This window comes from Mesocricetus auratus, unplaced genomic scaffold (genome assembly GCF_017639785.1).
Source record: "Mesocricetus auratus isolate SY011 unplaced genomic scaffold, BCM_Maur_2.0 Super-Scaffold_100004, whole genome shotgun sequence".
In the NCBI taxonomy this organism is placed as follows: Eukaryota; Metazoa; Chordata; class Mammalia; order Rodentia; family Cricetidae; genus Mesocricetus; species Mesocricetus auratus.
Window position 1 is genome coordinate 93,549,662 of NW_024429189.1, and position 27,654 is coordinate 93,577,315.

General features: G+C 43.6%; 1 protein-coding gene and 1 long non-coding RNA gene across 5 annotated transcripts in view; one reads left to right on the forward strand and one right to left on the reverse strand.

Moving 5' to 3' along the window:
- Positions 1–1,015, reverse strand: part of Sppl2a (signal peptide peptidase like 2A) — a 35,891-nt gene extending 34,876 nt beyond the window's left edge. The window contains exon 1 of one of the 4 annotated variants that reach the window (XM_040746236.1): positions 765–1,015. In XM_040746236.1, coding sequence (XP_040602170.1) covers positions 765–830 — 66 coding nt within the window. In that variant the 5' untranslated portion in view covers positions 831–1,015. The remainder of the gene's footprint in view (positions 1–764) is intronic. The other 3 variants (XM_040746237.1, XM_013112385.3, XM_005068465.4) reach the window with 3 other exon arrangements.
- Positions 1,016–16,720: 15,705 nt separating this feature from the next.
- On the forward strand, positions 16,721–18,695 carry LOC110340632. Its single transcript, XR_002382432.1, has 3 exons — positions 16,721–16,768; positions 17,191–17,415; positions 18,404–18,695. It is a non-coding gene; the product is annotated as an uncharacterized LOC110340632 (long non-coding RNA).
- Positions 18,696–27,654: the final 8,959 nt, after the last annotated feature.

Consider the following 27,654-nt stretch of genomic DNA (forward strand, 5'->3'; position numbering starts at 1 on the left):
TACTTTCTCTTTAAAGGAATTTTAAAGTATGCCTATAAGAAAACAAAAGCACAAAACAAATTCCCACAGCAAAATCACACGCACCTTACAGCGAATGAACTGTATGGGAATGGAGGGAAAGCAATGGAAGGATAGACATTCATATGGTTATAGAGAATGTATGTGAGCACAGTTAACTAAAGAGGACTCCAGAACGCTAACACTGGAACCCAGTCTATCGCTGCCCCCACACACACACACTTTTTTTTTTCAGGGCAAAAAAAGCAGCAATAAGAAGGGCTACATCGGCCGGGCGTTGGTGGCACACGCCTTTAATCCCAGCACTCGGGAGGCAGAGGCAGGCGGATCTCTGTGAGTTCGAGGCCAGCCTGGTCTACAAAGTGAGTTCCAGGACAGCCTCCAAAGCTACAGAGAAACCCTGTCTCGAAAAACCAAAAAAAAAAAAAAAAAAAAAAAAAAAAAAGGGCTACATAATAAAACAGAACTGAATTATTTAAATTAAAAAGAAAGCACGCTGAAAAATTGTAGAGAGAGCTTCAGGACCAAGGTGAAAGAAGCCCCTCCACCCCTGCAGGTATCTTCCGGGGTGGGTTCTGGCTGAGGAATGCTGGGTCCCGCGGGAGAGCATAACTAGAGGGCGGGAGGGAGTGCGGGGGTGGAGGGCAGGAGAGGGGGAGGGGAAGAGGGAGGGGAGGAGGAGGGGAAGGAAGAGGGAGAAAGGGGAGGGAGAAGCAGAGGGGAGGGGAGGGGAGTGCGGCTCTCACCAGTCCCAGCAGGCAGCTCCCGAGCAGGGCAGCCACGGGAACGTGCAGCGAGGGCAGCAGCCCCATCCCGCAGCGGGCAGCTGGGCGCAGGCGGCGCTGGGGGTACCCGGACCTCTGGGATGCAGCCCCGACTTCCTCTTCCGGCCCCTCCCTCGGAGCGCTGGGCTGGGACGCTGGGCGGCCGGTGCGCTCCGGATGCTGCTGCTGGGAACAGCTTTTTTAACTGCGTAAATCCCCGGTTCCCGTTCGGTTCCCTCCAACTGCGGCCGCCGCCCATTCCGAGCCACTGGAGCTTCGGGTTTCAGTTTCCCTTCAGGCGTCTGCCACGTAGCCTCGGAGCCACCTTCTTAAAGATGTAAACCAGACGAGGCCCCTCTCCACGCTTGAAGCACAATCAAAACTTGGCTGCTGCAAAGTTTACATCGTCTCACCCCTGTCTTGTCTGTCCTTAGCCTCTCTGTTTTCCTTCGAGTTGAGACCCACCGACCCTCTGTGCCGGCGTTCCCTTGTCAGCTTACATGTCACTTCCCTCAAGTAGCCCTCTATATTCAGTTTCATACTATTATTTGTTCTCTTCACAGCTTTTTTGTTTTGCTTTATTGAGATAGGGTGTCTCTACATATCTTTTTTTGGTTTTTTTTTTTTTTTTTTTTTGGTTTTTTCGAGACGGTTTCTCTGTGGCTTTGGAGGCTGTCCTGGAACTCCCTTGGTAGTCCAGGCTGGTCTCGAACTCACAGAGATCCGCCTGCCTCTGCCTCCCGAGTGCTGGGATTAAAGGCGTGCGCCACCAACGGCCGGCTACATATCTTAATGCCCTGGAACTCAACATATAGACAGGGCTAACCTACAACTCAGGAGATGTGCCTGCTTCTGCCTCTCAAGCGCTGAGATTAAAGGCATAAACCACCATACCTGACTCTTTTTATATTCATTTATCTGTGTATCTCACATGCGTCTATCCAGTTAATGACAGGGAAGTATCCCTCTTTGCTTTGGTGAACACTTTGTCTTTACGCATAAAATATCCAGCGTATACTAGGTTGCCAAATATTTGTTGAATGACTATTTAATACCAAACACGGAACAGGACAGTGTTCCTGCTACCCTAAGGGAGGGACACAGCCAGGGATGTAGATGTGTGAGCAAACATTGTCCAGGCAAACAGAGACCTTTCACATGGTGCTATATAAGGATCAAAGGGAGGTAAAAATAGGGCGCCAGAGAAAAACGCCAGCCTGAGCCGACTATAGCAGACTATTGATTTCTAGCAAGTTAATTTCAGCTAGGCAAAGGAAGAGGGAAAGCACTTCCAGGAAGGAAGCATAAGTCTCAAAGCCACGGGAGGCACTGGCAAAACTACAAAACTCAAACGTGGCTGAAATTAGAGCAATGATGGAAGGTGGAATGTGAGAAGCAGCAGAGGGTGAAACATAAATGAATTGGACAGCTTGGAACTTGAGACTATCCTCGGAGTGGTGGGGATTCATGAAGAGTACATAGAACAAAGCCATGAGGCACAGCTTCTGTTTGGGGAGCTCTCCAGGGCTGGTGGAGTTACAAACAGATTGAAACTGGGCCATAAGTGGAAGCCAGGGGACAGACAACTACAGACACAACCCCGGGCAGAGCAGTGGGAGAGCTTGCTTTGAGACAGGTGGCAGAAGAAATGGGGAGTAAGAGATGGGAAGAAAGAGTTGTAGCAGATGGGCTTAGCTAAGAAGGAAGTGGAAGGAGAGGAGTGATTTCCCAGGGTCCTCCTCTCAGCCCTTTACTGCTATGGATGCATGGATGCTGCAGGACAAGAAGAGTGGACATGCTTGAAATGCTGCAGGACACTGAATTATAAATATATGTAGATTGGTAAGAATGGTAGGGGCACAGTGAGGTGATATCCAGACTGAACTCATACTTTCTTCCTGCTGAGGGATGCCAGGGTTCCCCTTAGTAAAATGGCTACTATGTGTCAGATGGCTTCATCTCCGAATATTCTGGAGTATTTATTCTCATGCTCCTTTGCCTGGTGAGTCTCTAAAGTGATTCCCAGAGCTTTCTCACTCTGTAGGGCCTATAGTCTGTTTCCTTTGCTGTAGAGAAGTTTCTGAAATTCCTATAATCCCTTTGGTCAACTCTTCAGATTATTTCCTGTGCCACTGGAGTCCTGTACAGAAAATTCATGCCTGTGCTGTTACAGGTACTTTGGTTGTTTCCAGGTCTTGGCTATTAAGAATAATGCTTCAATGAAAATGGGAGTACAAACATCTCTTTGAAATACTGGCTACATGCCCAGACCTGGGGCTGCTGAATTTCCCCAATGTCCCTTTAGTGACTGTGTTCTTGAGGTTTTATATGTGTGTATGTGTGTTCATATATGAATATGACCTTCATGAGACAAAGCAAAATATTATTATTTCAGTGATTATTTAGCACTCAGACTCAATAATTATTTTGCTTCTTGGTGAAATAGCAACTCAGAGTTTCCTGGCCTGTCTTTGTGGCAGAGGTTGTCTGGCTTTGGTCAAATACTTTGCTTTCTAGCACGTGTTTATGAGGCATTTCTCCTTGAACAGAGCACATGACTTCAATCTTTCCTGGTTCACAGGCAAGACTAGACATGAAGACAAGCTGCCCACTCAGCTTTTGTCACTGTAAGCTCTATTTTCTTGCTCACACAGACTCGGTGCTTTCTGAACAGAGCTATCTTCTTCCCTTTGGAATTCTATCAATGAAATCGTAGACACTTTCTCCATTAGAGGTAGGCTGGAATGTTAAATCAGTCACAGAGAATTCTGAAAAGAACCATTCAGGAGACAGAAAGGAATGAAAGTAGCATGTCACCCAAGGTGAGAGAACACATCTGGGATGGTCACCCCTGCCTAGGAATCTTTGGTTGGTTGGTTGGTTTGTGTGGGGGGGGCGGTATGTGTGTGAGTCTGTGTCAATGCATGCTACATACATGTGTGAGTGCACGCGCGCGCGTGTGTGTGTGTGTGTGTGTGTGTGTATGTATGTGTGTGTGTGTCCAAAGAGGACAGAAAAAGTTATCACATCCCCTAGGGCAAAAATTACAAGCCAATGTGAGCTGCCCAAAATGGGAGTCAAACTCTCAGCCCCTGAGTCATCTCTCCAGTCTTTGCTTAGGAATCTTTATGAACTCTTAACAAAGGGATAATTCCCCCCCTTAAAGAATGATATTATGTTCTCAGGCTGGGTTCCAGCTTCTTATGCAGCCAACAATATTCTTACACTTCTGATCCTCCTTCTTCTGTCTCCTTTGTAACAAGATTTCTGGCCAGCAGGAGCTGTTTAGCTCAGCCTAGAGAATTTACCATGGAGCCCTGGTCTGGAACTACCAATCCTCCTGCTCCAGCCTCCTAAGGTTTCAGATGAATTAAATTAAATCAGTATTATCAACTGTTTAATTTTGCAGGAATATGACCTTCAGAACAGTATGTAGGCTGGCCCCTTCCTGGACTTCTTTGTTGAATATAAAGCATATAATTATATTTCCTCATTAACAAGCCTTTTCTCATTTATAATTAACTTACATCTGCCCTTCTGTATCATGTGTACATGCCAGAGATCATGTGATAGGACTGTATGGTGTGATATAGCTGCCCAGGCATCAGTGAGTGACAGGGTCAGTGAGTACAACTGGTCATTTTCAGCCACTTGGGTCAGCTATGATGGGAACATCAATTGAACAGAAAAATAAACTTTTTTTTGGAGGTGACTCACTGTCATGAGATGTACACTTAAAAGTTTACAATAGGTAGTTCCAAATCCAAGATCACACAGACCATGGTTAAACTCAGTGGGTCACAGTACAAAAGTAATCAGAATGAATTACATGTATAAAATTATGGAAAAACAAATTCAATAAAAAAATAAAAATATATCAATAACAAAAGAGTGAATCTCAAGATGTAGGGAGGTTGAGAGATGGATTTGACAGTCAACAGGATTCTTTAGATATTTAAAGATGGCAAAGATGCATGTTGTAAGTTTTGATGACTGCTGCTTTCTTTCCCCACATTTCATGTGAAATTCATCCATATTGGCATACAGGGCAATTTTCGCTATTCTGTTTTATGAATATACTACGGTTTGTTGTCTACCTTTATTTTGGCTAATACAAAAGTGAAAAGCACATTTTTATTGTTACTGTCCAAAGTGTTGCTATGAGGCTCTGACTGTCCTGGAACTGAGGATTTAGACCGGACTGACCTTCAACTGCCTGCCTCTCCCTCCTGAGAGTGCTGAGGTTAAAGGTGTGTATCACTATGCCTAGCCCCAAAAGCACTTACACCAAATTACAAAGTTTTGTTGTTGAACCAGCAGCTGACTTCTAAACTTAACATTATTCTGTTCTTTCTTCCTGGATCACCTAGTTTTCACTGCCTATTTCTTTTCTTTTTCCTTTTTTAATTTTCCTTTTGAGTTTTTGAGAATATTATTTATGAGTACACTATGTATTTACATTATTTTTCCCCTCACTCTCCTCCCTCAAACATCTTCTGTGCACCCCTTACTCTCAGATTCCTTTCATTTTATTAATTATTACTATTATACATATATTTATAAATACAACCTACTGCGTCCCCTTAGTATTGCTCAAGGGCATTGAAAGGGGTAAAAAAATTCTTAGGCTTCACTTCTAATAATTTATAAATAAAGGGCCCCTCAACCCTCTGCTTTAGTAGCCATGACAGGTTACAGAAAAGACACATAGGCCTCTGACACAAGGAAACTACAGATCCTCTGACCTCCCAGAGCCTAGGGCCAAAACTGATCACAAAGAAACTCCAGACCCTCCCCCCACAACCTCCTAGATACTTGGTTTTTGGGAACTGTTTGACCACAAAAGAAACTCCAGGGGAGACCAAAACCTCCCCTATATTCTCCAGGATATAGTTCTTTTTTTTTTTTTTTTTTTTTGGTTTTTTGAGACAGGGTTTCTCTGTAGCTTTGGAGGCTGTCCTGGAACTCACTCTGTAGACCAGGCTGGCCTCGAACTCACAGAGATCCACTTGCCTCTGCCTCCCGAGTGCTGGGATTAAAGGCGTGCGCCACCAACGCCCGGCCCAGGATATAGTTCTGAAAACTATTGGTATCTATGAACAACCGGCTACCTGAAAGTAACAAGACATGTGATAGAAACCACAAAATGATCCCTCTCAGCACTGACCAATGAAAACAATTGGTACACAGGTATTTCATGCCAAAATATGACTTTGAGAAATTCTTCTAATTGTTCCCAATTGTCAACCAATCAGAAACCAACCCATACCTACTGATGTAATCCTGTAACTTTTGTCTATAAAACCTAGCAATGGACAGGGAACTTCACTCCCTCTGGAGGTTCCTGTGCCAGCTTGCTAGAAGGGGTTCCTGTCATGGGTTGATGAACAATTAAAACCTTGCTTTTACAGTTTAGTGGGTCTGTCTTCCTGGTAGTCTCTAGGGTCTTTGCAACTTGGGCACAACAGGTATATGTGTTTATGTCTGACCACCCGGGATTGGATAACCAACAAGGGGCTCATTCTTGGAAAAGACTGATTCTCCCTCTCAAGCCATTAATTGCCTGTACCACTTGATCTTGGGGAGAATCCCCATGATCTCCCCCATGGCATGTCACCTGGTGGTTCATTGGGCATGCCTTATTTAGGCAACTGTATTGCTGAGATGTCAGTGGTGCGACTTCTTTGTCACATATGATAGGTTCTTACCTCACAGCAGACATCCTATGCCTCTGGCTTATACAGTCTCCCCCCCCCCCCGTTCTGTGATGTTCTGAGGCTAAAGTATAGTAGTTGTATTGTAGATGATTGATTTAGGTTGAGCACCTCACTGTCAGTCGTTCTTTGTCTTGGGGGGTGGGGGGTTAATTGTTTTGTTTTGTTTTTCAAGAAAGGGTTTCTCTGTGTAGCTATGGAACCAGTCCTGGAACTTGCTCTTGGAGCCCAGGCTGACCTTGAACTCACAGGACAATAGCAGTAGCTTGCACAGCTCTGGAAAACTCTTGAACTCCTCTGACCAACAATTCTCAATGAGGTTTCCTGACACTACGATTTTTGTTGACTAGTCTACGACTTTTGGTACCACCTATTTCTTTTTTCTTTTTTTCTTTTTTTTTTTTTGTTTTGTTTATTGTTTTTTGAGACAGTGTCTTACTGAGTACCCTCTGGGTGGCTTGCCACTCCATGTGTAGATCAAGCTGGCAGATCTACTCACAGAGATTTGCCTGCCTCTTCCTCTGCCTTTGCTTGCTTGGATTTAAAGTGTGTACCACTACACCTGGAACCATCATCTATTCCTTTTTTTTTTTTTTTTTTTTTTTTTTTGGTTTTTCAAGACAGGGTTTCTCTGTGGCTTTGGAGGCTGTCCTGGAACTAGCTCTTGTAGACCAGGCTGGCCTCGAACTCACAGAGATCCGCCTGCCTCTGCCTCCCGAGTGCTGGGATTAAAGGCGTGCACCACCACCGCCCAGCCCATCATCTATTTCTTAATATAGATTATTCTCACTGCTCATTTGGATGCTCAGACAACAGTCCCTCCTCCAGGAAGCACTCCCACTCCCTGCCTGTCTGATCTCAGGAGACTGCAGGGAAAGCTGGGTCTCCCTCACTGTCTGTAGTATTCTCAGTACTTAGCAAGGAATAGACATACATACACAGATATACACACAGACACACACACACACAGAGACATACACACAGACACACACACACAGAGACAGACACACACACACAGAGACATACACACAGACACACACAGGGAGTGGATAAAAGGGTACTTCATTTTTTTCCTTCCTAAATTTCTTTACCTTTATTCAAATAATACTTGATTTCTTTCTTGCCTCTGAGCCATAGATGCTCCTCAGGCATAGAGGAGAGAGGAAGAAGGGTGATCAAATCAGATGGAGTGGGTGGGTTAGTATGGTACTATATTGATGATAAGAATTACTCCAGCCGGGCGTTGGTGGCTCATGCCTTTAATCCCAGCACGCGGGAGGCAGAGGCAGGCGGATCTCTGTGAGTTCGAGGCCAGCCTGGTCTACAGTGTGAGTTCCAGGACAGCCTCCAAAGCCACAGAGAAACCCTATCTCGAAAAACCAAAAAAAAAAAAAAAAAAAAAGAATTACTCCAGATCTTAGCGGGGATTTTCCCATGCCACTTCCGACTCTCTGTGGTCTAGCCTGTGCAATTCCTAGTGTGAGAAAAGGGGAATGATAAATAGAGTAAATCAAACCACATAAAGAACTCTTACTTTTTCCCTTAAGGAGCAATGAACCAACATGTAATCAGCGCAAGAAAGCATGTAGTTTCTTCTTGGAAAGTGATGTGGTTAGAAAAACAGAGGAATGTACTGAAAAGTCAGTTTCTGGGCACTGTTGCCTCCATTTCCTTGTTCGTTACTGATTGACTTAGAGTCTGTAAAGCTGATATCAGGGCAACAAAGTATATATAAAGTCTTAATTTGGTAGCTTATTTCCCCAGCTGCCTTTTTCTTCTCAACAAAATACAATTACTAGAAATTTAGGACCTGGGATTGGGTGCAAATGAAAAATAAACCAAGAAAGGTCTCTTTTTTTCTTTTTCTTTCGAGACAGGGTTTCTCTGTGGTTTTGGAGGCTGTCCTGAAACTAGCTCTTGTAGACCAGACTGGTCTCAAACTCACAGAGATCCACCTGCCTCTGCCTCCCGAGTGCTGGGATTAAAGGTGTGCGCCATCACCGTCGGGTCAGAAAGGTCTCTTTACTGGGACTGAGGGAAAGAAGAGAATTGAAGGACTAAGGTCTTAGAGTTGATGGGTGACAGCAAGAAGAGACAGGAAGTTAGCTCATGAAGGGTCTGGAAGGTCCCATGAACACTAAGGGCATTTACAGGCCTGTTTGTATTCTCAGCTACTTGGGAGGAATAAGCAGAGAATTGACAAATTCAAGGTCTGCCTGGGATGTAGAGTGAGTTCAGGACCAGCCTGGGCAAGACCTTGTCTCAAGATTTAAATTAAAAAAAAAAAAGGGATTGGGAGATAGATCAGTGATTAGCACTTACCTAGTATTTGAGAGGTCCTAAGTTCAATCTTAAGTAACACACTCACTTACACTCACATACATGTATGTGCACATATTCTCTCTCTCTCTCTCTCACAGACACACACACACACACACACACACACACACACACACACACCAAACATTGCAAACATTGCCAGGTTTCTCATTGAATCAAAAGTGACTTTTCCCTCTGTTGTTTTAGCTTTTATGTTGCATCGTCCAATCAAGCAGTCTTTAAATTTAAGCTGGTTGAAGTTAAATAAAATTAAAAACTCGGTTTTGCTGCTGTAGTGGTCAAATTCCAAATGTCCAATAGCCTTCTTGGAGAAGAGCAACTATGTTGGACAGCACAGACACCAAGCACTGCAGAAGGTTCTGCTGCACAGGTCGCCTTGCTGAGGCTGACTGAGGGCAGACCCTTACTCTTTGTGAGAGGTTCATCTGCCTGGCAGAGTTGTGTAAGGACACCTTGTACAGGACTCCCGGAGCCATTTGATTTCTGTTTGGATTGCAAGGTTCTATTTTGTGCCTTATTTTTGAAAGCAGCTGTACATAAAACCTACAATCTTCTCCAGGGGCATCCTGCAGTTCACTTAGGAGTATTCATAAAATGTGAGTGAACACTGTTGCCTTGCTTATATACCCTGTTTATGAAAAAGCAAGGATGGGGTTGACAGAAATTATTCCTTAAACGAAAGTGGACTCCATTATAGAATAAGTTACTCATTTATTTATTTTGCAATTGTTTATTTTAATACATTAAACCTGAGATATGCTCGTTCAGAGTAAAATTGCTTTTAAAAAAATGAAAAGGCTTGTTGCCAGCATACTTGTCTGGGAAAGGAATATTCTATGTGCAAGAACATTTGTCCTTCCTCAGGACAGAGGAAATGATCTGTACAACAGCTGTTTCCCTCTCGAGGAAGCTGCAACCTGCTCTTTCTTAAGGTGGAAAGCCTTGTTATGTTCCCATATTCTTTTCAGTTCAGACTTCTTGTGCCCATGGTTCCATGGTGGTGGGGTATGAGGCTGTTAAAGCCCAGTGCTCTAACCAGGCTCTTCCAGTTGGGTCTGAGAAGGGCAAGAAAATCAGTAGCTAAACAGTGTTACAGAAGCAGTTGTCCTGGCTGCAGGCAAGGATGACCTTGAACATTTGATCCTCTTACCTCTGCCTCCCAAGTTCCGGGCCTATAGGCATGCAACAATATACCTGGCTACTTGTGAGCTTCTTTGCTTGTTTATTTGGAGGAAGGAGGATGACTTGGGAACAGCTAACAGCTCTGTCTCTGTATTCTCCTCAACATAAAATTTGGGGATGGTGAGCCGGGCGTTGGTGGCACACGCCTTTAATCCCAGCACTCGGGAGGCAGAGACAGGAGGATCTCTGTGAGTTCGAGGCCAGCCTGGTCTACAGAGTGAGTTCCAGGACAGCCTCCAAAACAATACAGAGAAACCCTGTCTCGAAAAACCAAAAAAAAAAATTGGGGATGGTTTGGACACATTACTTTTATTTGTTGCTTAATTAAAATATAATTACATCGTTTTCCCTCTCCCTTATTTCCCTCTAAACATATCTCCTCTCTCAAATTCATGGCCTGATTTTCTTTAATTATTATTGTGACATATATATTCTAATAAATATAAGTGCAGCCTGCTGAATCTATTTAGTGTTGTTTGTATGTATATGCTTTTAGGACTAACCACTTATTGGATATCCATTAGGGGGGTAATTCCCTAGAGAAAATTATTTATCCCTCTCTCAGGAGTTGTTAATTGCCTGTAGTTCTTCATCCTGGACCTCAGGAGATTTCCTTCATCTGCTGTAGCATGCCACCCGGTGTTGTCATTGTTCAGGTTTTCTTGGAGCAGCCATATTGTTGAGGTTTCATGGGTGCAGCTTCCTTATCCTGTATAGAAGATTCTTATCTCACAGCACATATCCTGAGTCTCTGACTGTTACAGTCTTTCCACCCTCTCTTCCTCAGTGTTCTCTGGGCCTTAGATATAGGCGTTGTGTTCTAAATGTATCAACTGGGGAAGAGCTACTCTTATCTGTGGGTATAAGGGTAAATATCTAGATGAAGTTAAGAATTATATTGGTCTGGAAAATGTCAGTGGTACATTCTCCACTAAGGTACAAAATCTTATTAGCCATAGGTAGTTGGCTAGCTTTACACTATCAGGCACAATTTCCCTCCTGTTGAGCAGACATTAAATACAATTGGACAACTGTTGGTTACTACCAAGACAGAAGTGCCACTGTTATATCTTTACTATATATTGCCATGTTGGTCACTGTTATGGTATATAGGCATCCCACCCTTGGCAGCTTGCATAGCAACTTCAAGTACTATGAGAGCTCAGGAGGAGGCTTCCAGTTCAGATCCAGCTGGGATTCTGCAAATTGTGTGTCAAAACTGTGGTTTCTTCAGCAATAGGGATGTACTTTCAATGTCTGGCAGGCAATCAAGGAAAAGAGAAGACTGAAAAAGTCTTCTGTTTTAAAATACAAGTGAATGATGTTGTGGAAGCTGAGTCTTGTTGAGATAAAGTGAACAACAAATCTGTAATAGCATTGGCTAAGATCTTAGTGTTACTGGAATAATGCCATACTTAGGGGGTGGGGGACCTCATCATTATTGTCGCCAGAGACAGACCTTATTTATACCAGCTATCCTTGTACATTTATCAACAGATCTCCCCTTACTCTCAGAATATCTGCCTCATAAATTAAAGATTCTCCAGATTTTGTAGGCCCTTCTCTGTCCATAGCATAGATAAATAGGCACAAGGTAGATTCTCTCAGAATTGCCCTCTGGAACTGTGTTCCCTCACAGTCTCTATGTTTTTCTGGATTTTGAAAATTTCATTCCCCAACTTGGAAACCACCGGAGTACAAATGAAAGTAACTAGAAAATCCTTTCCTAGCAATTAGTTAAATAATATGTTAAATTTTGGCTCTTGGATGAAACACAAAGGAACCATCTTGATATCATTGTCTACACTACAGTGCCTGTGCACCATCCTTGTCTGTGGCCTGCAACTACAGTTTGTTTTAGTTTTATTCTTGGGGCCCAGATCTTATGGCAGATAAGGCTGAGTACCTGGCACCTACAAATTCATTCCCAGTTAGTTTAGCCCAGAGGCAAACCAGAACACCAATATCTCACAAGAGGTAACACCTGTATGCATATAAATGGCATCTAAAAGGAAAGGAACCATAAAAACACAAAGTCATAACATTCTTTCAGAGCTTGATTGGTGCTATAAAAAGCACATAATTTAGAAGCTTGAGGCAGGGTGGGGGAGGATAGGGGTGCAGGTGGAGCAAGGTCTTAAGCTCTCAAAGTTTATTCCCAGGGATGTAACATGATTCATGAAAGACCCAGAGACAGATATTGGAGTTCAAGCTTCAAGCTGAAGGTTAGAAAAGCAAAGCAGCCAGGCCACTGGTTCTTACCTCTACCGCAGGCTGAAAGGGCTGTCCTTTCCTCAGCATGACTGGAGAATAAATCTCACATGAGACCCTTTGCTTCTTCCTTTAAAATCTCTCAAATCCTGTGGTTTGAGAGAAATAAAAAAATCCCAAGTGCTGAGATCACCTTTGTTTGAGCTGTTTCTCTTTTAGACTGGATCAATTTCATGCAGCACTGTGTGGCCTTGAACTAACAAAGATCCATGTACCTGAGTCTCCTGAGTCCTGGGATTAAAGGTGTGTACCACCACTGCCTAGCTTCTCTAGCTAACTAGGTCGACTGGCTTTGCATTCTGATACTTCATAAATAATATATCACCACACAGTGAAATAGTTCCTCCAGGAAGGCCATACCCCCTAAACCTGACCATTAGCATCACCAGCTGGGGACTAAGTATTCCAATTAGAACCCTCAATTTCCACATTTGGCCTGAGGATGCTGGAAAGAGAGAGAGAGAGAGAATGGACACAGTGCAGGCACCAACTTCCTAGGTCTGGGACAGTTAAATGCATCTCTCAGTTAAATGTGGCTCTCAGTTAGGACCGGTAGGACTGTAAAGCTCAGCTCTCATGGACTCCAGCAGGGCAGAGTCAGTCACCAGAGCAAAGATTTGGCTTACAGGATCAGAGAACTCTATAGGTACACAATGAATCAGTACAGATGGAAAAACTTCTAAATAAGTTACAGTGTATTTAAAAATGTGTGTGGGCACTTAAGAAAGAAAAGAAGAGTGTATAGATAGTCATAGGAAAAATAGTTTTCAAATAATAAAGTCTTTAAAGAGAGAGTAAAGATGGGAAATACATAGGGAGTCTGGATCCTGTGTAGTGTTGTGTTGATTTTGAATTACTTGAATGCTAATAAGAGAATGACAGCTGCTGAAAGACATTGGGATGTAAAAAGGGATTGCTGAATTAAACCAGCCTAGATACTTTAAGGCTATATTAACTTTAAAATGGAATTCAGAAAATGCATTGCGTTGTGGGAAAGGTTATGCTTTTGTTTCCATGGGAAATGAAAGATTGTGGATTCCTTCAAGGTTAATAGAGATCAGGTTTAATCAGGGAAGACCTTCTGAAAAGCTTGGCTATACATATAAAGAAATAAACCAAGAAAAATTACAAGAGAGGTGACATATATACTGAACCTCTACATGACAACAGTTCTGACACTGGACAACAAATAATACAACTAGTTTTCCCAGGACTTGACCATAATCTCATTTTTTTCAGGGTTCTCTAAATACACCATCACCTCCCCCCAGACAACAGGAAGCAATCTAGAGAATACAATACCCACATTCTCAAGAGGAGTAGTGGGTGCTTTTTTGGTCATTCAGTGGGTTATGGATGTTTGTCATTGTTTATGGGGTGACATAAGAATGTAGGATGAAAAGACAACTATTAACCTCAAATTTTTTACATGGATTTTGGTATATCAATATAAATTTAAACTTATTTTTGTTACACTGTATGTATGCTTCTACTTTTGTTTGGGGTATTGTACTTGTGTAGTTCATTTAAAATGTAATATATAATTAAAGAATGCAAGTTAGTATTTAGTCATCTAGAATAATCAAATTTGTAATCAAATGAGGTATGTTTCAAGGTTAAACAGATATATTTAGATATATAGGTGATCTTCAAACAGTTAAGAGACCTATAGAGCTAGGTGGTGGTAGCACATGCCTTTAATCCTAGCATTTGGGAGGCAGAGACAGAAGGATCTCTGTGAGTTTGAGGTCAGCCTAGTCTATGGAGCTAGTTCCAGGATAGCTAAGGCTGTTGGCTGTTACACAGAGAAACCCTGTCTCAAAAAAGCAAACAAACAAACAAACAAAAAAACACAAGAGACTTACAGAATTTATGATGTTTAATAACCTAAGGCTTTTCATGACAGTGAGACATTTCTGTTCCTCCTGACAGCACCAATCTACTTCATAAAAGGATGATGGGCATTGAAGAACCTCCATATGGAGTTTGCTTTTAATGTGGCAAAGCTAGGCATTTGGGCAAGAAACTATCTATCCTTGTGTTGACGGCTGACAGTATGGTGTCCAAATTGGCCATGTAGTGCACAAAGGAAAGTGACTGCCAAACTTTGCCAAGACAAGGTGGGAAATCCTTCAAAAATTCCTGATTCATCGAAAAGTTTGCTAGATATTCTAGGCCTGTAGGCTGAAGATGGATGCCCCAATGTTGGAGAGGAACTTTGGGTAACTATCCAGGCAGACGATGTGTTTGTCATTTCTATAGTTCTGGAAGTTGTTTGCTCTGTACTTTCTGTTTACTCAGGTAGTATTACATCCTTCTTGGGGCATTGATGGAGTTAAAGACTAGAAACTTACAGTTTTCCTTAGCTTTTTTTTTTTGAGGCAGGGTTTCTCAGTGGCTTTGGAGGCTGTCCTAGAACTAGCTCTTGTAGACCTGGCTGGTCTCGAACTCACAGAGATCCACCTGCCTCTGCCTCCTGAGTTCTGGGGTTAAAGGCATGTGCCACCACCACCCAGCTCAGTTTTCCTTAGTTATGATAGAAGGTAAATTAGGTACAGAGCTTTGGACTCATCAAGATAGGGTAAATACAGTGATTTCTCCATATTTGTCAAGTGCAAAAGGGCCTGGATATTGTAAATGTAATTCTTACTTGGTAACTGTGTTTATTGTAAGTAGTTTTATTATGTTAAAGTTAATACCTTTCGTTTTTATTTAGGCCAAAAGGGGGAAATGATGTGGAATAGAATAATTGTTTAACTATGTAAAGATGTGTTGCTTTTTTTTTTTTTTGGTTTTTCGAGACAGGGTTTCTCTGTATTGTCTTGGAGGCTGTCCTGGAACTCGCTTTGTAGACCAGGCTGGCCTCGAACTCACAGAGATCCACCTGCCTCTGCCTCCCGAGTGCTGGGATTAAAGGCGTGTGCCACCAACGCCCGGCAGATGTGTTGCTTTTATTTATACTACATTTGTTTAATTACGTAAAGATATGTTGCTGTGCCTGCCTAAGGTACCTGACTGGTTTAATAAGAAGCTGAATGGACAACAGCTTGGCGCGGCTGGCAGGCAGAGAGAAAAGGGGAGCCAGACAGGGAGGAAGCAGGAAAGCTGGACATAGATGAGGTAAATGAGTCTCAGTGAAGTACACAGATTAATAGAAATGGGTTAACTTAAGTTTTAAAAGCTAGCTAAAAACAAGCCTAAGCTAAGACAGAGCATTCATAATTTGATAAGTCTCCGTGTCATGATTTAGGGGTTGACGGCCAAAGAAAGCTGGCTACAACCAACCCCCAAGACTATGGGAGACATTTACCAATCAAAGCATCCCAGAAAGAGTCACTTTTCTTTGAGGATGTGGCCATTGATAGCTTTGCTCTACCCCCAGTGAACAGCCTCGTCCCCATGTGCATATGATCAGCATTAATTGGATTCAGGGAGCTATTTATAATATTTTTAAAAAGAAGACATGAAGCAAGAGATAAGTTTGGGGAGGGGGAGTCCTGGGTGTGGGTGAGGTTGGAGGGAGGAAATGGAAGATGGATGAGGTAAACTGTATTGAAGGTTGGGTATGGTTACCCATTCTTTAATCCCAGGAGGCGTCACAGCCTTGTCTACATAGTGAGACTCTGTCTCAGAAACAAACAGATAAACAAGGAGCATAAGCTGTGGAAACATGAGAACCTGTGTTCAGATCCTAACACCCAAATAAAAAGCTGAGTGTGGCTGCCTCATGTGTACCGTAACCACTAGGGAAAGTGCCTGTCTCACAGGAGTAAGGAGGCATGGGACAGAGCAGGACAGCCGACGTCCTCCTCTGTCGTCTGTGAGTGCATGCCTTACCGGTGCGCATATACACCACACACACACACACACACACACACACACACACACACACACACACACTATCCATACATACATACATATCCCACACTCACATATACACACACTAAATGAATAAAAAAAAAGATTGGCTGGGCAATGGTGGTGCACTCCTTTAATCCCAGCACTTGGGAGGCAGAGGCAGGCGGATCTCTGTGAGTTCGAGACCAGCCTGGTCTACAAGAGCTAGTTCCAGGACAGCCTCCAAAGCCACTGAGAAACCCTGTCTCAGAAAAAAAAAAAAAGATTGGCTCTCTGCTGAAGCAGAATCTTTGGAACTGGCTGGTTTTGTGTCAGCCTGACATGAGCTAGAATCATCAGAGAGGAAGGAGCCTCAGCTGAGGAAATGCCTCCATGAGATCCAGCTGTAAGGCATTTTCTCATTTAGTGATCATTGAGGGAGGACTCAGCCCATGGTGGGTGATGCCATCCCTGGGCTGATGGTCCTGGGTTCTATAAGAAAACCGACTGAGCAGGCCAGCGGAAGCAAGTCAGTAAGCGGCTCCCCTGCATGGCCTCTGCATCAGCTCCTGCCTCCAGGATCCTGCCCTGTTTTGAGTTCCTGTCCTGACTTCCTTCAGTGATGAACAGCAATGCTGAAGTGTAAGCCTAATAAACCCTTTCCTCCCCAACTTGCTCTTTGGTCAAGGTGTTTGGTCATAGCAATGGAAAGCCTAACTAAGATATTACTTATGTGGCTCTTCAACTCTGGGTTTGAACCAGACTCCTTTCCTTTTTTATATATAGTTTATGGATTCTTCAAGCTGGTATAGAACAAGTTATCAGAGAGTGCTTAGGTCCATCGTAGTCTTAACCCATCTGCTGAGATTATTTCAAGTCATCTCAGCTATTGCTGACTCAACACACAGAAGTGAGATAGTTTCGAACCCAGGTTTTTTCAATCCTAGCTGTTTCTCAGCTCTGGCAGATACTGTGTACTGCCTACCTATCAGCTTCAGTGGTTTTGCCCTCTGCTCCTACCTTCTCTTACATCTACCCCATCTCTTCTTTTCTGTGTTTGTCAGCCGGCAACGTGTCCATCCTCAGAGAAGGAAATCATGTTTGTAGACGCATCAGTATGTGATGGCTTGGAGCACAGTGGGCATCTAGTGACCGAAGAAACAGCCCAAGATCACAGAGTGAGCTTCTTGTGATGCACATCAGAAAGATGAGAAGCATCCTGGTCCTGGGGAAAATTGTGGAGCTGCTAAATCAGTCCTGGAATCACCCACTTTCAAGCCTATCATTAGGTAAGCAGTAAGTGTCGTGTGGTTAAGCAGCCACTTCTCAAAGTATGGGCTGCAGACAGGCACTGCCATCGTGTTTAGTTGCTTATAATGCAGAGCCTTTCCTCCATTCCCCCTGGTGATTTAGAATCTGCGGACCCAAGATCTCCAAGCGTTTCAGGTTTTTTTCCCATTAACTTTTTAGAAATTTTAGTATTAACCACTCTCTGTAAGTTTTCATTTCTTGAAATTAGATCCACCTTAATTGATACCATTGTTGGCCAGTTTCCTACTCTGCAAAAAAATGCTTCAATGCTTGCATAAGCATATAAAATATATAGCACAGTGTCTGGCATGTATTGAACATCCAGTGTTAACTATCTTTTCTGGACTGTACCCAGATTCTTGGTTTGATTCTATTTTCTAACATGTTTAAACTCTGTAAGTTTGTTTATTTGATTGTTTGAGATAGGGTCTTTCTCCGTAGCCCTAGCTGTTGTGGAACTCATGTAAGTCAGCCTAGCCTCAAAATCACAGAGATATTCCTACCTCAGCTTCTTGAGTACTATGATTAAAAGTGAGTGCCAACATGCCCAGCTGAAGAAAAAAATGGAAAATTTCATCAGAGAGACATGTTACACTAGTGAGCTCTTTGAAAACTTGCCTACTGAGTCATCAAAACTCAAAGCTAAGGTATGTGAAGACTTTATTTAGCACAATAGAATAATAAGTGCATGCCAACCAGATACAGTAGTGTATACAGACATACAGACATATCTCATAAAATAGAAGGCCTCAAAATCATTGACTTACTTGGAAAAGCAAGGCAAATTCTTTTTTTTTTTTTTGAGACAAGGTTTTTCTGTGTAACAACCCTGGCTGCCCTAGAACTTGCTCTGTAGAACAGGCTGGCCTTGAACTCACAGAGATCCTCCTGCCTCTAACTTCTGGGTGGTGGGATTAAAGGCATGTGCCACCACTGCCGGCTGCAGAGAGAATTCTTAAATTCTAGAAACTCGAGGCACAATCAAGCTAAACACTATAAATCAGGACTAACCTGTGCACAAGAAAGGGAACTCAGACGTGGAAAGAAGCGCCAGTTACCAAGATGACACGAAAGGCTATAACTTCACGTCTTCCTGAGGATTGACACTGAGCAAGCCCCAGGTTGGGTCAATGTCAGGAGGAAGTGTGAACAGCACACACCTGCTGCTTCTAGTCCCCTATGGATTCGAGGTAATGACTGGGTATCCTCCATTCTTCTCTCCTCTCCTCCTCTCCTCTCCCCTTCTCTTCTTTCCCCTCCCCTCCCCTTATGTCCTCTTCTCCCCTTGCATTCTCTTCCTTTCTCTTTTGACAGAGTTTTGCCTTGTAGCTCAAGTAGGCCTTGAACTCACGATTCTCCTGCCTCAGCCTCCCAAGTGCTGAGGTTATAGGCATGCATCATAATGCCTGACAATAATTAATTCTTATTCATATAGTCCAATGTGCATTTGTTGTAAGGGTCTATCTAGTGAGTCAAGCAATTTGGGGCATTCATGTTATGTTACTCTTGCAAAAGATCATCCAAGCTGGGCTTCTAGATGGCTTACATCTCTACCTCTACCTCACTGCACCCCATCCCTCACCCCAGTATAGAGGGGTGAAGTAAGGCATGAGTTCTTGCCTGAGTATCCAGCTGCTGCCTACCACCTAGCAATTCTACATGAGGCCTAGGGGAGGGGCTAGAGTTTATAGAGGCTGGGAAAGACTGGTATTGGGGGAAGCTCCATGTGCGAGGCTACAGGAAACCCTCATACACTGTGGGTTAAGGCTTTTCAGCTGCTGCCAGTTAGCAGATTAAAGGCGTGCACTACCAAAGCCCGGCTTTGTTGCTTTATTTAATAAATAAAAGGTCTTGATAATGAGTTGCTGAGTATGTAATGAATTTTGTTTGACAAATTATGGCATTATTAGTGACTTATTAGAATTTATATTTGTATATTTGGTATTCATGAAGTTTCCTAGTGTAACACCCTTAAAACTGTTGGAATATTTCAAGTTATGCATGTCTTTTGTATGTTAGTGGCATGACTGGTAGACTTATAAATAGCATCAGGATGATACTTGTTTGAGAGCCAAAAGTTATGTTTCAAGTTTTTGTTACTGTGCCTAAGAGATCCATGAAATAAAAATGCCTTTTACCTGTAAGTCCCTTACCCAAGTACAGATACTTCCTGAAATGCTGGAGGCTATTGTTTATGGGAGATAACAAGCCACATTTTTCACTCCCCTAAACAAATTTGTTTGACCCAACTACACCAGATGTGCTTGATCATATGTAGGTGGGAGGTATGTGGGCAGGCAGGAAGTGCGTCAGGATTTATGGTTGCCCCTGATTAGACCTGATGGGAAATATGGTGGCCTTGTGGGGCTGCCTTTTTAAACCTCTGCAAGAAGTGACTCAGGGCTATTTCCTGGGAACCTTGAGGTGGCCCTGGCCAGAGTCCATCATTCTGACCAGTATTTAATTAAAGCTTGCTTCAAATTTGGCTCCAAGATTGTGGTAGTGATCTTTTTTTTTTCTTCTCTGTGTAGCCTTGGCTGTCCTGAAACTCTCCCTGTAGACCAGGCTGGCCTTGAACTCAAGAGATCTGCCTGTGTCTGCCTCCTAAATTCTGGGATTAAAGGCGTGCACCACCACAGTCCAGCTTGTGGTAGTGATTTCATTCTCTACCGGTGTGTTTAACATTGGTCACCAGTGTTGGGAACAGGCAAAAGAAAAAAAAAAAAAAACCACCCATCCTAAGTACTGTCATTTTTACTTCAGACTCCATTTTAGCTGTAGGGTGAAACAAAGTTCAGGTTCCCAAGCCCTAGGAGAGTTGGGAACCTTCCAATAGCTGATCAACCTCATCTTTAAACCATAGAAATAGGCGTTATGCATGTTTAGTTCTCTAGAAACATGATGGCTGTTCCTAACAACAAAAAGAACAAGTGAATCTGATTTGTTGGACTGAAAAACTTGCATTGTATGTCAATTGACAAAGATGAAATACTTAAGGAAATCCCGTAATATTTGAATCCTGATTGGTGGAAAATTGTAACTATAACTTGACACAGAAGCTTGTGGGTTTTGTGCTTAAAATTCTTGCTTCATCTGAGTCTGTTCCATGGCCCTGATGGATCAGCACCATCAACACTCAATTTTTTTTTTCTGTCCTGCATTAAATCTTTTTTTTTTTTTTTTGATTTTTCGAGACAGGATTTCTCTCTGGCTTTGGAGGCTGTCCTGGAACTCGCTCTGTAGACCAGGCTGGCCTCGAACTCACAGAGATCCGCCTGCCTCTGCCTCCCGAGTGCTGGGATTAAAGGCGTGAGGCACCCCGCCCGGCGAGGCAGGAATCTTAAAGGGCAGCATAAGAGGAGTGTCTAGGGATATGAAACAGTCTCAGGATTGGTGAGTTTCCAGGTTTGGGTGACCCACCCTATGTTGATTGGTCAACTGGTAGTTGCTATGTTCTGCATGTAACTGTTGTACACTGTCCGTAAAGCACACCCAGAGCCGTAAAGCACAGCCCCGCCAGCTGACTTCTGATTGGTTCCTTGCCACGAGGAGGGCATCTGACCTTAGTGACCAGCACAGGAGCAGCAAGGTCATGCAAGCACATGTTAGCCTGTCATGGCTGCTAAAACAGGGAGACTGGTCACTACACTGAGAAGACATGGAAGCTGTGGCAATCCCCACGGCCTGGCCTTGTATAACTTTCCCATATGACTGCTCATTTGTGTCCTTTGTGATTAAACGGAGACATGGAAGTGTGACATCAATCTTGGTTGTTAATTTGACAGAATCTGGAATCAAGTAGAGGCAAGCTCCGGGCAGTCCGGGAGGGATTTTTTTATTTGATTATTTGAGGTGAAAAGACTTCCAAATATGGGCAGAATCTTCTGGTATAACTCAAATAAAAGGACATGCCTTCTTGCCTTTACTCTTGCCAGAAAGTCCATCTATCTCTTTGCTGTTGCTTGAGACAGGGTCTCACATATGATTCTGATTGTCCAGAAACTCACTGTGTGGACCAGGCTGGCCTTAAACTCAGAGATTCATTCTGATTCTTCTTCCCAAGAGCTGGGATTAAAGGTGTGCACCACCACTCCCAGCTGTATATAGGTGTTTTGTCTGCATGTACGTCTGCACACCAGAAGAAGGCATCAGGTCTCATGGGACTGCAATTATAGACAGTTATGTCATCATGTGGACTCTGGGAATTGAACCCAAGACCACTGAAAAACAGTTAGTGCTCTTAACCACTAAGCCATCTCTGCAGCTACCATGCTTAGTTGATGTTTAAGGAAAACAACCCATATCTAGTTCTGGGCTCTTTGTATTGAGTGACATGTGAATGTAGTAAAAACATTTGGCTTTTGGCTCTGTCTTTAATACAAGTATCTATGGAGCACTCACTATTAACAATGTTCTAGGTGCTAAGATGTAACTGTGAACAAAGCCAGACAAAGCCATTGCCTTCCAGCTATTCATAGTTTCATAATGGATTTAGACATGTATGTAGACAAACGTTACTGTAAAACAGTTACGTGTGACACAGAGGTGCTTCAGCAACCCAGATGAAAACATATCTCAATTTACATGAGGTAGTAGTGGCTTGGGAAGAATACTATAGATAGGATTATTGAGGGTTTTTTGCTTTGTTTTGTTTTGTTCTTCTGTGTGGCATACACTTTGTCAAGCGATATATGTACTATTATGATATGTTGCATGGTAGGTGAGAAACAAATACGCCATGCAGGCGAAACTTAAGTGGGAAGTATTATTGGGGGGAGAGAAGGGAGTAGTGGAATGGAAGGGAGAGAGGGGAGAGAGAAGAGAAAAGAGAAAAGAGAGAGAGACAGAGACCTGTCTACCTCTTCAGAAGAATGGCAGAGAATGGGGAAGTAGGTGGAACTTGTCTCTTAGCGGGACCTTTGGTGACTGCATAGAGTCAGGGTACTGTTTGCCACGTGTGCAGAGGTGACACACTCTGCCAGGTTCCCAAGGGGCTGGGCCGAGGTGTGCCTGAATGCTAGCATGTGCACTATTGTTTCATCTCACAACTACCCAAAGAACTTATTTTCTTCACTTTATAGATGAGGAAGTAGAGCGGGGGAAAAAACGTATTTAACTTCCTCACATTCACCGGACTTGTAAGAGATGATACCTATGTTTGAATCCATGTGTTGCATTTAGGGAATGGCTGTGAATTAAGATTGTCTGACTTAAGGTATATTGTCTGTAGTAGTTAGTGCTAATTCTCAACTAGGCAGAACCTAGAATCACGTGGGGGATGGCCGAGGAAGGGGCCTCCAGGGAATTATCTTGATTAAGTTAACACATGTGGAAAGACATAGCTCAGTGAGATTCTGGACTACATGAGGGGACAGCAGGAGCTGAGCTGCAGCAGCATCCCTTACATTCTGCTTCCTGTTTGGGATGTCATGCGACCCGATGCCTCAAGCTCTGCCATTTTGACTTCCCTGACGTGATAGACCAGGCTGGTCCTAGAACTGTGAGTCCGCATAAACGGTTTACCTCGAGTTGCTGTGGTGGGTGTTGACATAAAGAACTACCATGTCGGGGTTTGTGTGTGTGTGTGTGTTTGTTTGTTTTGAGGAATGTAGAAGACTTTGGATCTTTGGACTAGAAAAGAAGTTGAATGCTGTAAGCCAAGCTGAAGTAGGCGTGTTAAGACAGCAGTGTTGAGAGAAATGTGGAGGATAGAGGCCCACATCATAAGGTTTCAAAGGGAAGCAAGAACTTCAACAGCAGCTGTGCTAGAGGCCATTCCTGTGACGTGGTGGGCGGGGCACAGACCTGGCAGTTTCCTGCATTGCGGTAGGAACCTGCCTAAGGCTAAATTAAAAGTTGATGGACTAATTTCTCTGGTGGAGGAAATTTCCTGATGCTGAGTGTGAGTATGGTTGCTACTGGCTTTCCGTTGCAGGTAGGTCTACACGCAAGGGCAAGGGCAAGTGGAGCAGAGAGAAATGCAGAGTGTGGTTTGGAGAATAGAAGAGCACTGGGAAGCCCAGTGCCACCACCAGGGTGTGTGCTTGATGACAGCTGTAACTGTTAAGGAGATGAACACAGGTAAGACAGGCCTTCTCTGAAATGGGACAAACGGGAGTATCCCCTCAGGGCTAGGCCCCACCCAGAAGAGCTTCCCACTCTGAAAGGTAAAGCCCTAAGGCAGAGTTCTCAACCTGTGGGTCGTGACCCCTTTGAGGGTCAAATGACCTTTCCACAGGGGTTGCCTGAGACCACCCTGCATATCAGATATTTAGATTATAATTCATAACAGTAGCAAAATTACAGTTGTGAAGCAGCAATGAAAATAGTTTTATTGTTGGGGGTCACCACAACGTGAAGAACTGTATTAAAGGGTTGCACCATTAGGAAGGTTGAGAACCATTGGTCTAAGGAGTTTTCTGCTCCTAGAAAGCAACTATACACAAAGCTGCTGCGGCCAATGTGGTCTTAGGAGGTCAGGTCCAACCCACGCTGGCAACTGAACTTGGCAGTATCCATATGGCGGTGGCTTTGGAGGCATGGAAGATACAAGGAGATGTAGATTCTTTCTCTGTACTTCAGAATATATGTTTATTTATGTATACGTATCTATGTATATATCATGAGTGATACTGAGTTTGTGACTCCATTACTACTGATTTTCCTCATGCAGGTCTACACTGGAAAAGAGCAACTAGGGCAGAAATATATGTGTTGAGTCAATTGAGTCAGGATCTTTCACTGAAGTGGATCATTTGCCCTTCCAGCTACACTGGCTGGCCAGTGTTAGAAAAGAATATTCTCAGTATCTCAGAAAGAAACATGAACATAGATAAGTAACCAGGCAAGGCTACTTGGGCTGCAGAAGGATTTCATTTGTAAAAAGGGTGTGCATAACCCAAACTAGGTGAATAAACACGGGGGGGGGACGGGACAGGAAGTTCATTTAGTTTTTTTTCCCCCAAGACAGCTCTGTATTGTTTTGGAGGCTGTCCTGGAACTAGCTCTGTAGACCAGGCTGGCCTCGAACTCACAGAGATTCACCTGCCTCTGCCTCCCGAGTGCTGGGTTTAAAGGCGTGCGCCACCAACACCCGGCTCATTTAGTTAATCTAATTGCTTGTGGTGACTGTGTCATATTCCATTGGTGGGAGCTCAACCTCACTATCTGATACAATTGGCTAATTCATGACTAGTGCCAAGGGGAAGGATATGCTAAAGGGTCAAGTCTCAAGAATGTCCAAGGTTTGGGCAAGTAGCCATGTACACAATAGTTTCACAAGTTGAGGGAGTTTTACAGGCTACACACCTTTGATAGGAAAAAACATTTCTCACATTTCTCTCCTTTTTATTAGACATTTTCTTTTTCTTTTTTTTTTTCAAACTCTGACAGTATATTCTGACTTTCTGGAGTCTCTAGGAACAGTAAATTGTTAGAATAAGTGATGACTATCTTAATGAGCCTCAGGAGGAGGCCCCTAACACAGGCAACTAATTATTCTACCTCCAGCATGTCTTAAGTTGGTCCCACCTTCCCAGGGTGGCCTTTGGCCAAGCTGATTGACCTGGCCCAACTAGAATGTTAGGTCTCCACCTAGGCCAGGGAACCTGTTTCCTTAACAAGAAGTTTCTCTTCACAGGTCTTTACTGCCTCATGCCTCACCCTGTAGAGCAGCTGTCCTCAACCTTCCTGATGGTACAACCATTTAATACAGTTCCTCATGTTCTAGTGACCCCCAACCATAGCATTATTTTCATTGCTACTTCATAACTGTAATTTGGCTACTGTTATAAATCCTAATGTAAATATCTGTGTGTCTACGATGGTCTTAGTTGACCCTTGTGAGGAGGCCATTGAACCCCTTCAACAGGGTCACAGGTTGAGAACTGTGGGGACACCAGACCTTGAGCAGAAACCCACTTCCCCTTCGGCCTGGGAGCAGGCAGCTGTGAGATAATGTTTACTGAAAACAATTCAGTGCTATAAAGCTCTTGATAGGGCTCAGATAAGGGCTGGCTCACTGAAACACCATGACCTTGACACCCCCTACGGCTAGATGCCTCTTCCTGCCCCCTGCTGTGTCTCCCCGATTCTGGGGCTGGAGATTAAACTACCAGCCAGGAGGGTGAGAAGTCTGGAAAGAATTGTATGTAGATGGATGGCAGAAGTCCTTAAAAAGGGAAGCGGGGGTTTTTTTTTTTCTTGGGGAGACTTCTCCTGAGACTTCTCTCCTAAGCGGACTTGGTGTCTCCTCCTAAGCTGACTTGGGAACCATAAAGTTTTCTTAAAGCAACCGACCGGTCTCTTGTCATCTATCCCGAACACCTCGCTACATTCTCGGATGCAGGCTGCACAACAGGTGCGACAGAGAACCATTGCTTAAAGGTAACCGTGGAATCATTTAGGAACAAAATTAGAGATCAGAGCCCTCGAAACATTCCTGGTATCTGTGGCTCAAACAAGGATGAGGCTGTCAAGAGGCATAATTACGTTTCTGGTATTTAGCTGAGAGAGAGAAGCTGGCTCCTTTTGTTTGTTTGGTTTTTGTTTTGTTTTGAGACAGGGTCTCTCTATGGAGCCCTAGCTGTCATGGAACTCACTCTGTAGACCAAGTTGGCCTCCAACTCACAGAGATCAGCCTGCCGCTGCCTCCCAAGTGCTAGGATTAAAGGCTTGTGCCACCACTCTCCGGCCAAAACTGGCTACTTTTGGTGGGTGCTTTTCTTACCATAAACGGTCTAGCCAATTTTTAAAAAAAATCTTTTAATCATTTTTTTTACCTTATGTGCATTGCCTGCATGTATGTCTGTGTGAGGATGTTGGATCTTGGAGTTACAGACAGTTGTGAGCTGCCATGTGTGTGTTGGGATTGAACCCAGGTCCTTTAGAAGAGCAGTCTGTGCTTTTAACCACTAAGCCATCTCTCCAGCCCCTGTCTACCCAATTTTAACCTCTTGTTTTTTTATCATCTCCCCACCCACCAAAGAGGTAAGCCTAATGTTGTTATGGAATTGGGTCCATTTGCCATTTGTCTTGCAGAATGGGAGTGTTGGATGTGGCAGCTGAGGCTTCACTCTGGTGAGCCCATCTAAAAGAGCTGCAAAGTGGGGAGGCCAAGATAAAGAAAAGAGCTGCAAGGTGCACCTGTAGTTCCACTGTAGCCAGGCGTAGTCAGGAAGCCAAGTCAGCCAAGCCTGGTGTGGTCTGGCTTTCACTGGGATTCGGAGAGGACCTGTGGTCAGCGGGCTGGTTTCTGCTAGAATTCAGTTATAAGAGTGGGCTCTGGGTTCTGGATTTGCTTTCAGTAAGACTCAACTGTGAGAGGGAGTGGTGTATAAGCTATCACCACAGCTTTTCACAAAGAAGGGACTAGATTTCCAGGAATCTGGCTGCTACCTCTTGTCTTCTCTACTTTGGATGTGGAGTTGTCATATTGGGCATCTTTTTATCATTATGGGAGAATATAGTGAATTTAAGGGCCTCTGTAGTGTCAACATGGCATTCAGAGCAGATCCAATAGTCTAGAAGACAGCCGTCCACTCCCAACCCCACAGCAAATGGTAGTATGGGGAAATTAGTTAGTCAGTAGCTGGTAACACATGGTTATCAGCATCCAGGCTTTAATTTTGTAAACAAGCTGCATATCTGAAAGAACAAGAGGCTATCAGTAATATCAGGGTTCAGCCTGGTGACATAGCCTTGTGTATAGCTGCCCCCAAGCAGGCAGAGTGTGGAGACAGGCTGACTCAGGGTCCAGAAGCAGAAGCATCTCTGGGACATTGGGTAGGTAATTTGGGGGTTTTGGTATTTGGAATAGGAGCTAGTAAAGTGGGCTGTAGACTCCAAGGTAGACATCTCAAAGAAGAGCATAGTCCATGAAGGACCAGAGCAGGACTTTCTAAGAGTGGGGTCCAAGACAGCTGCTGGGGGGAGACATGGAGTTAAAAGAAAAACTGGTAAAATATACCAACCCAAATATCTTTAAAATGCCTTAACTTTAAAAGAGAAATCAAAAAATATATTTGTAAAATAAAGCTTAAAAGATGCATTGCTTTGGAGAAGTGGTTTTGCTTTTTTCCACAGGAAACAAAATGTAGCTGGAGCTTTTTGTCCTGCAGACATTTATAAAGATAATCACTCAGAGGCTTAGCATTAATTATAATTGTTTGGCCAATGAGTCAGGCTTATTACTAACTAGCTCTTATAATGTGAGATAA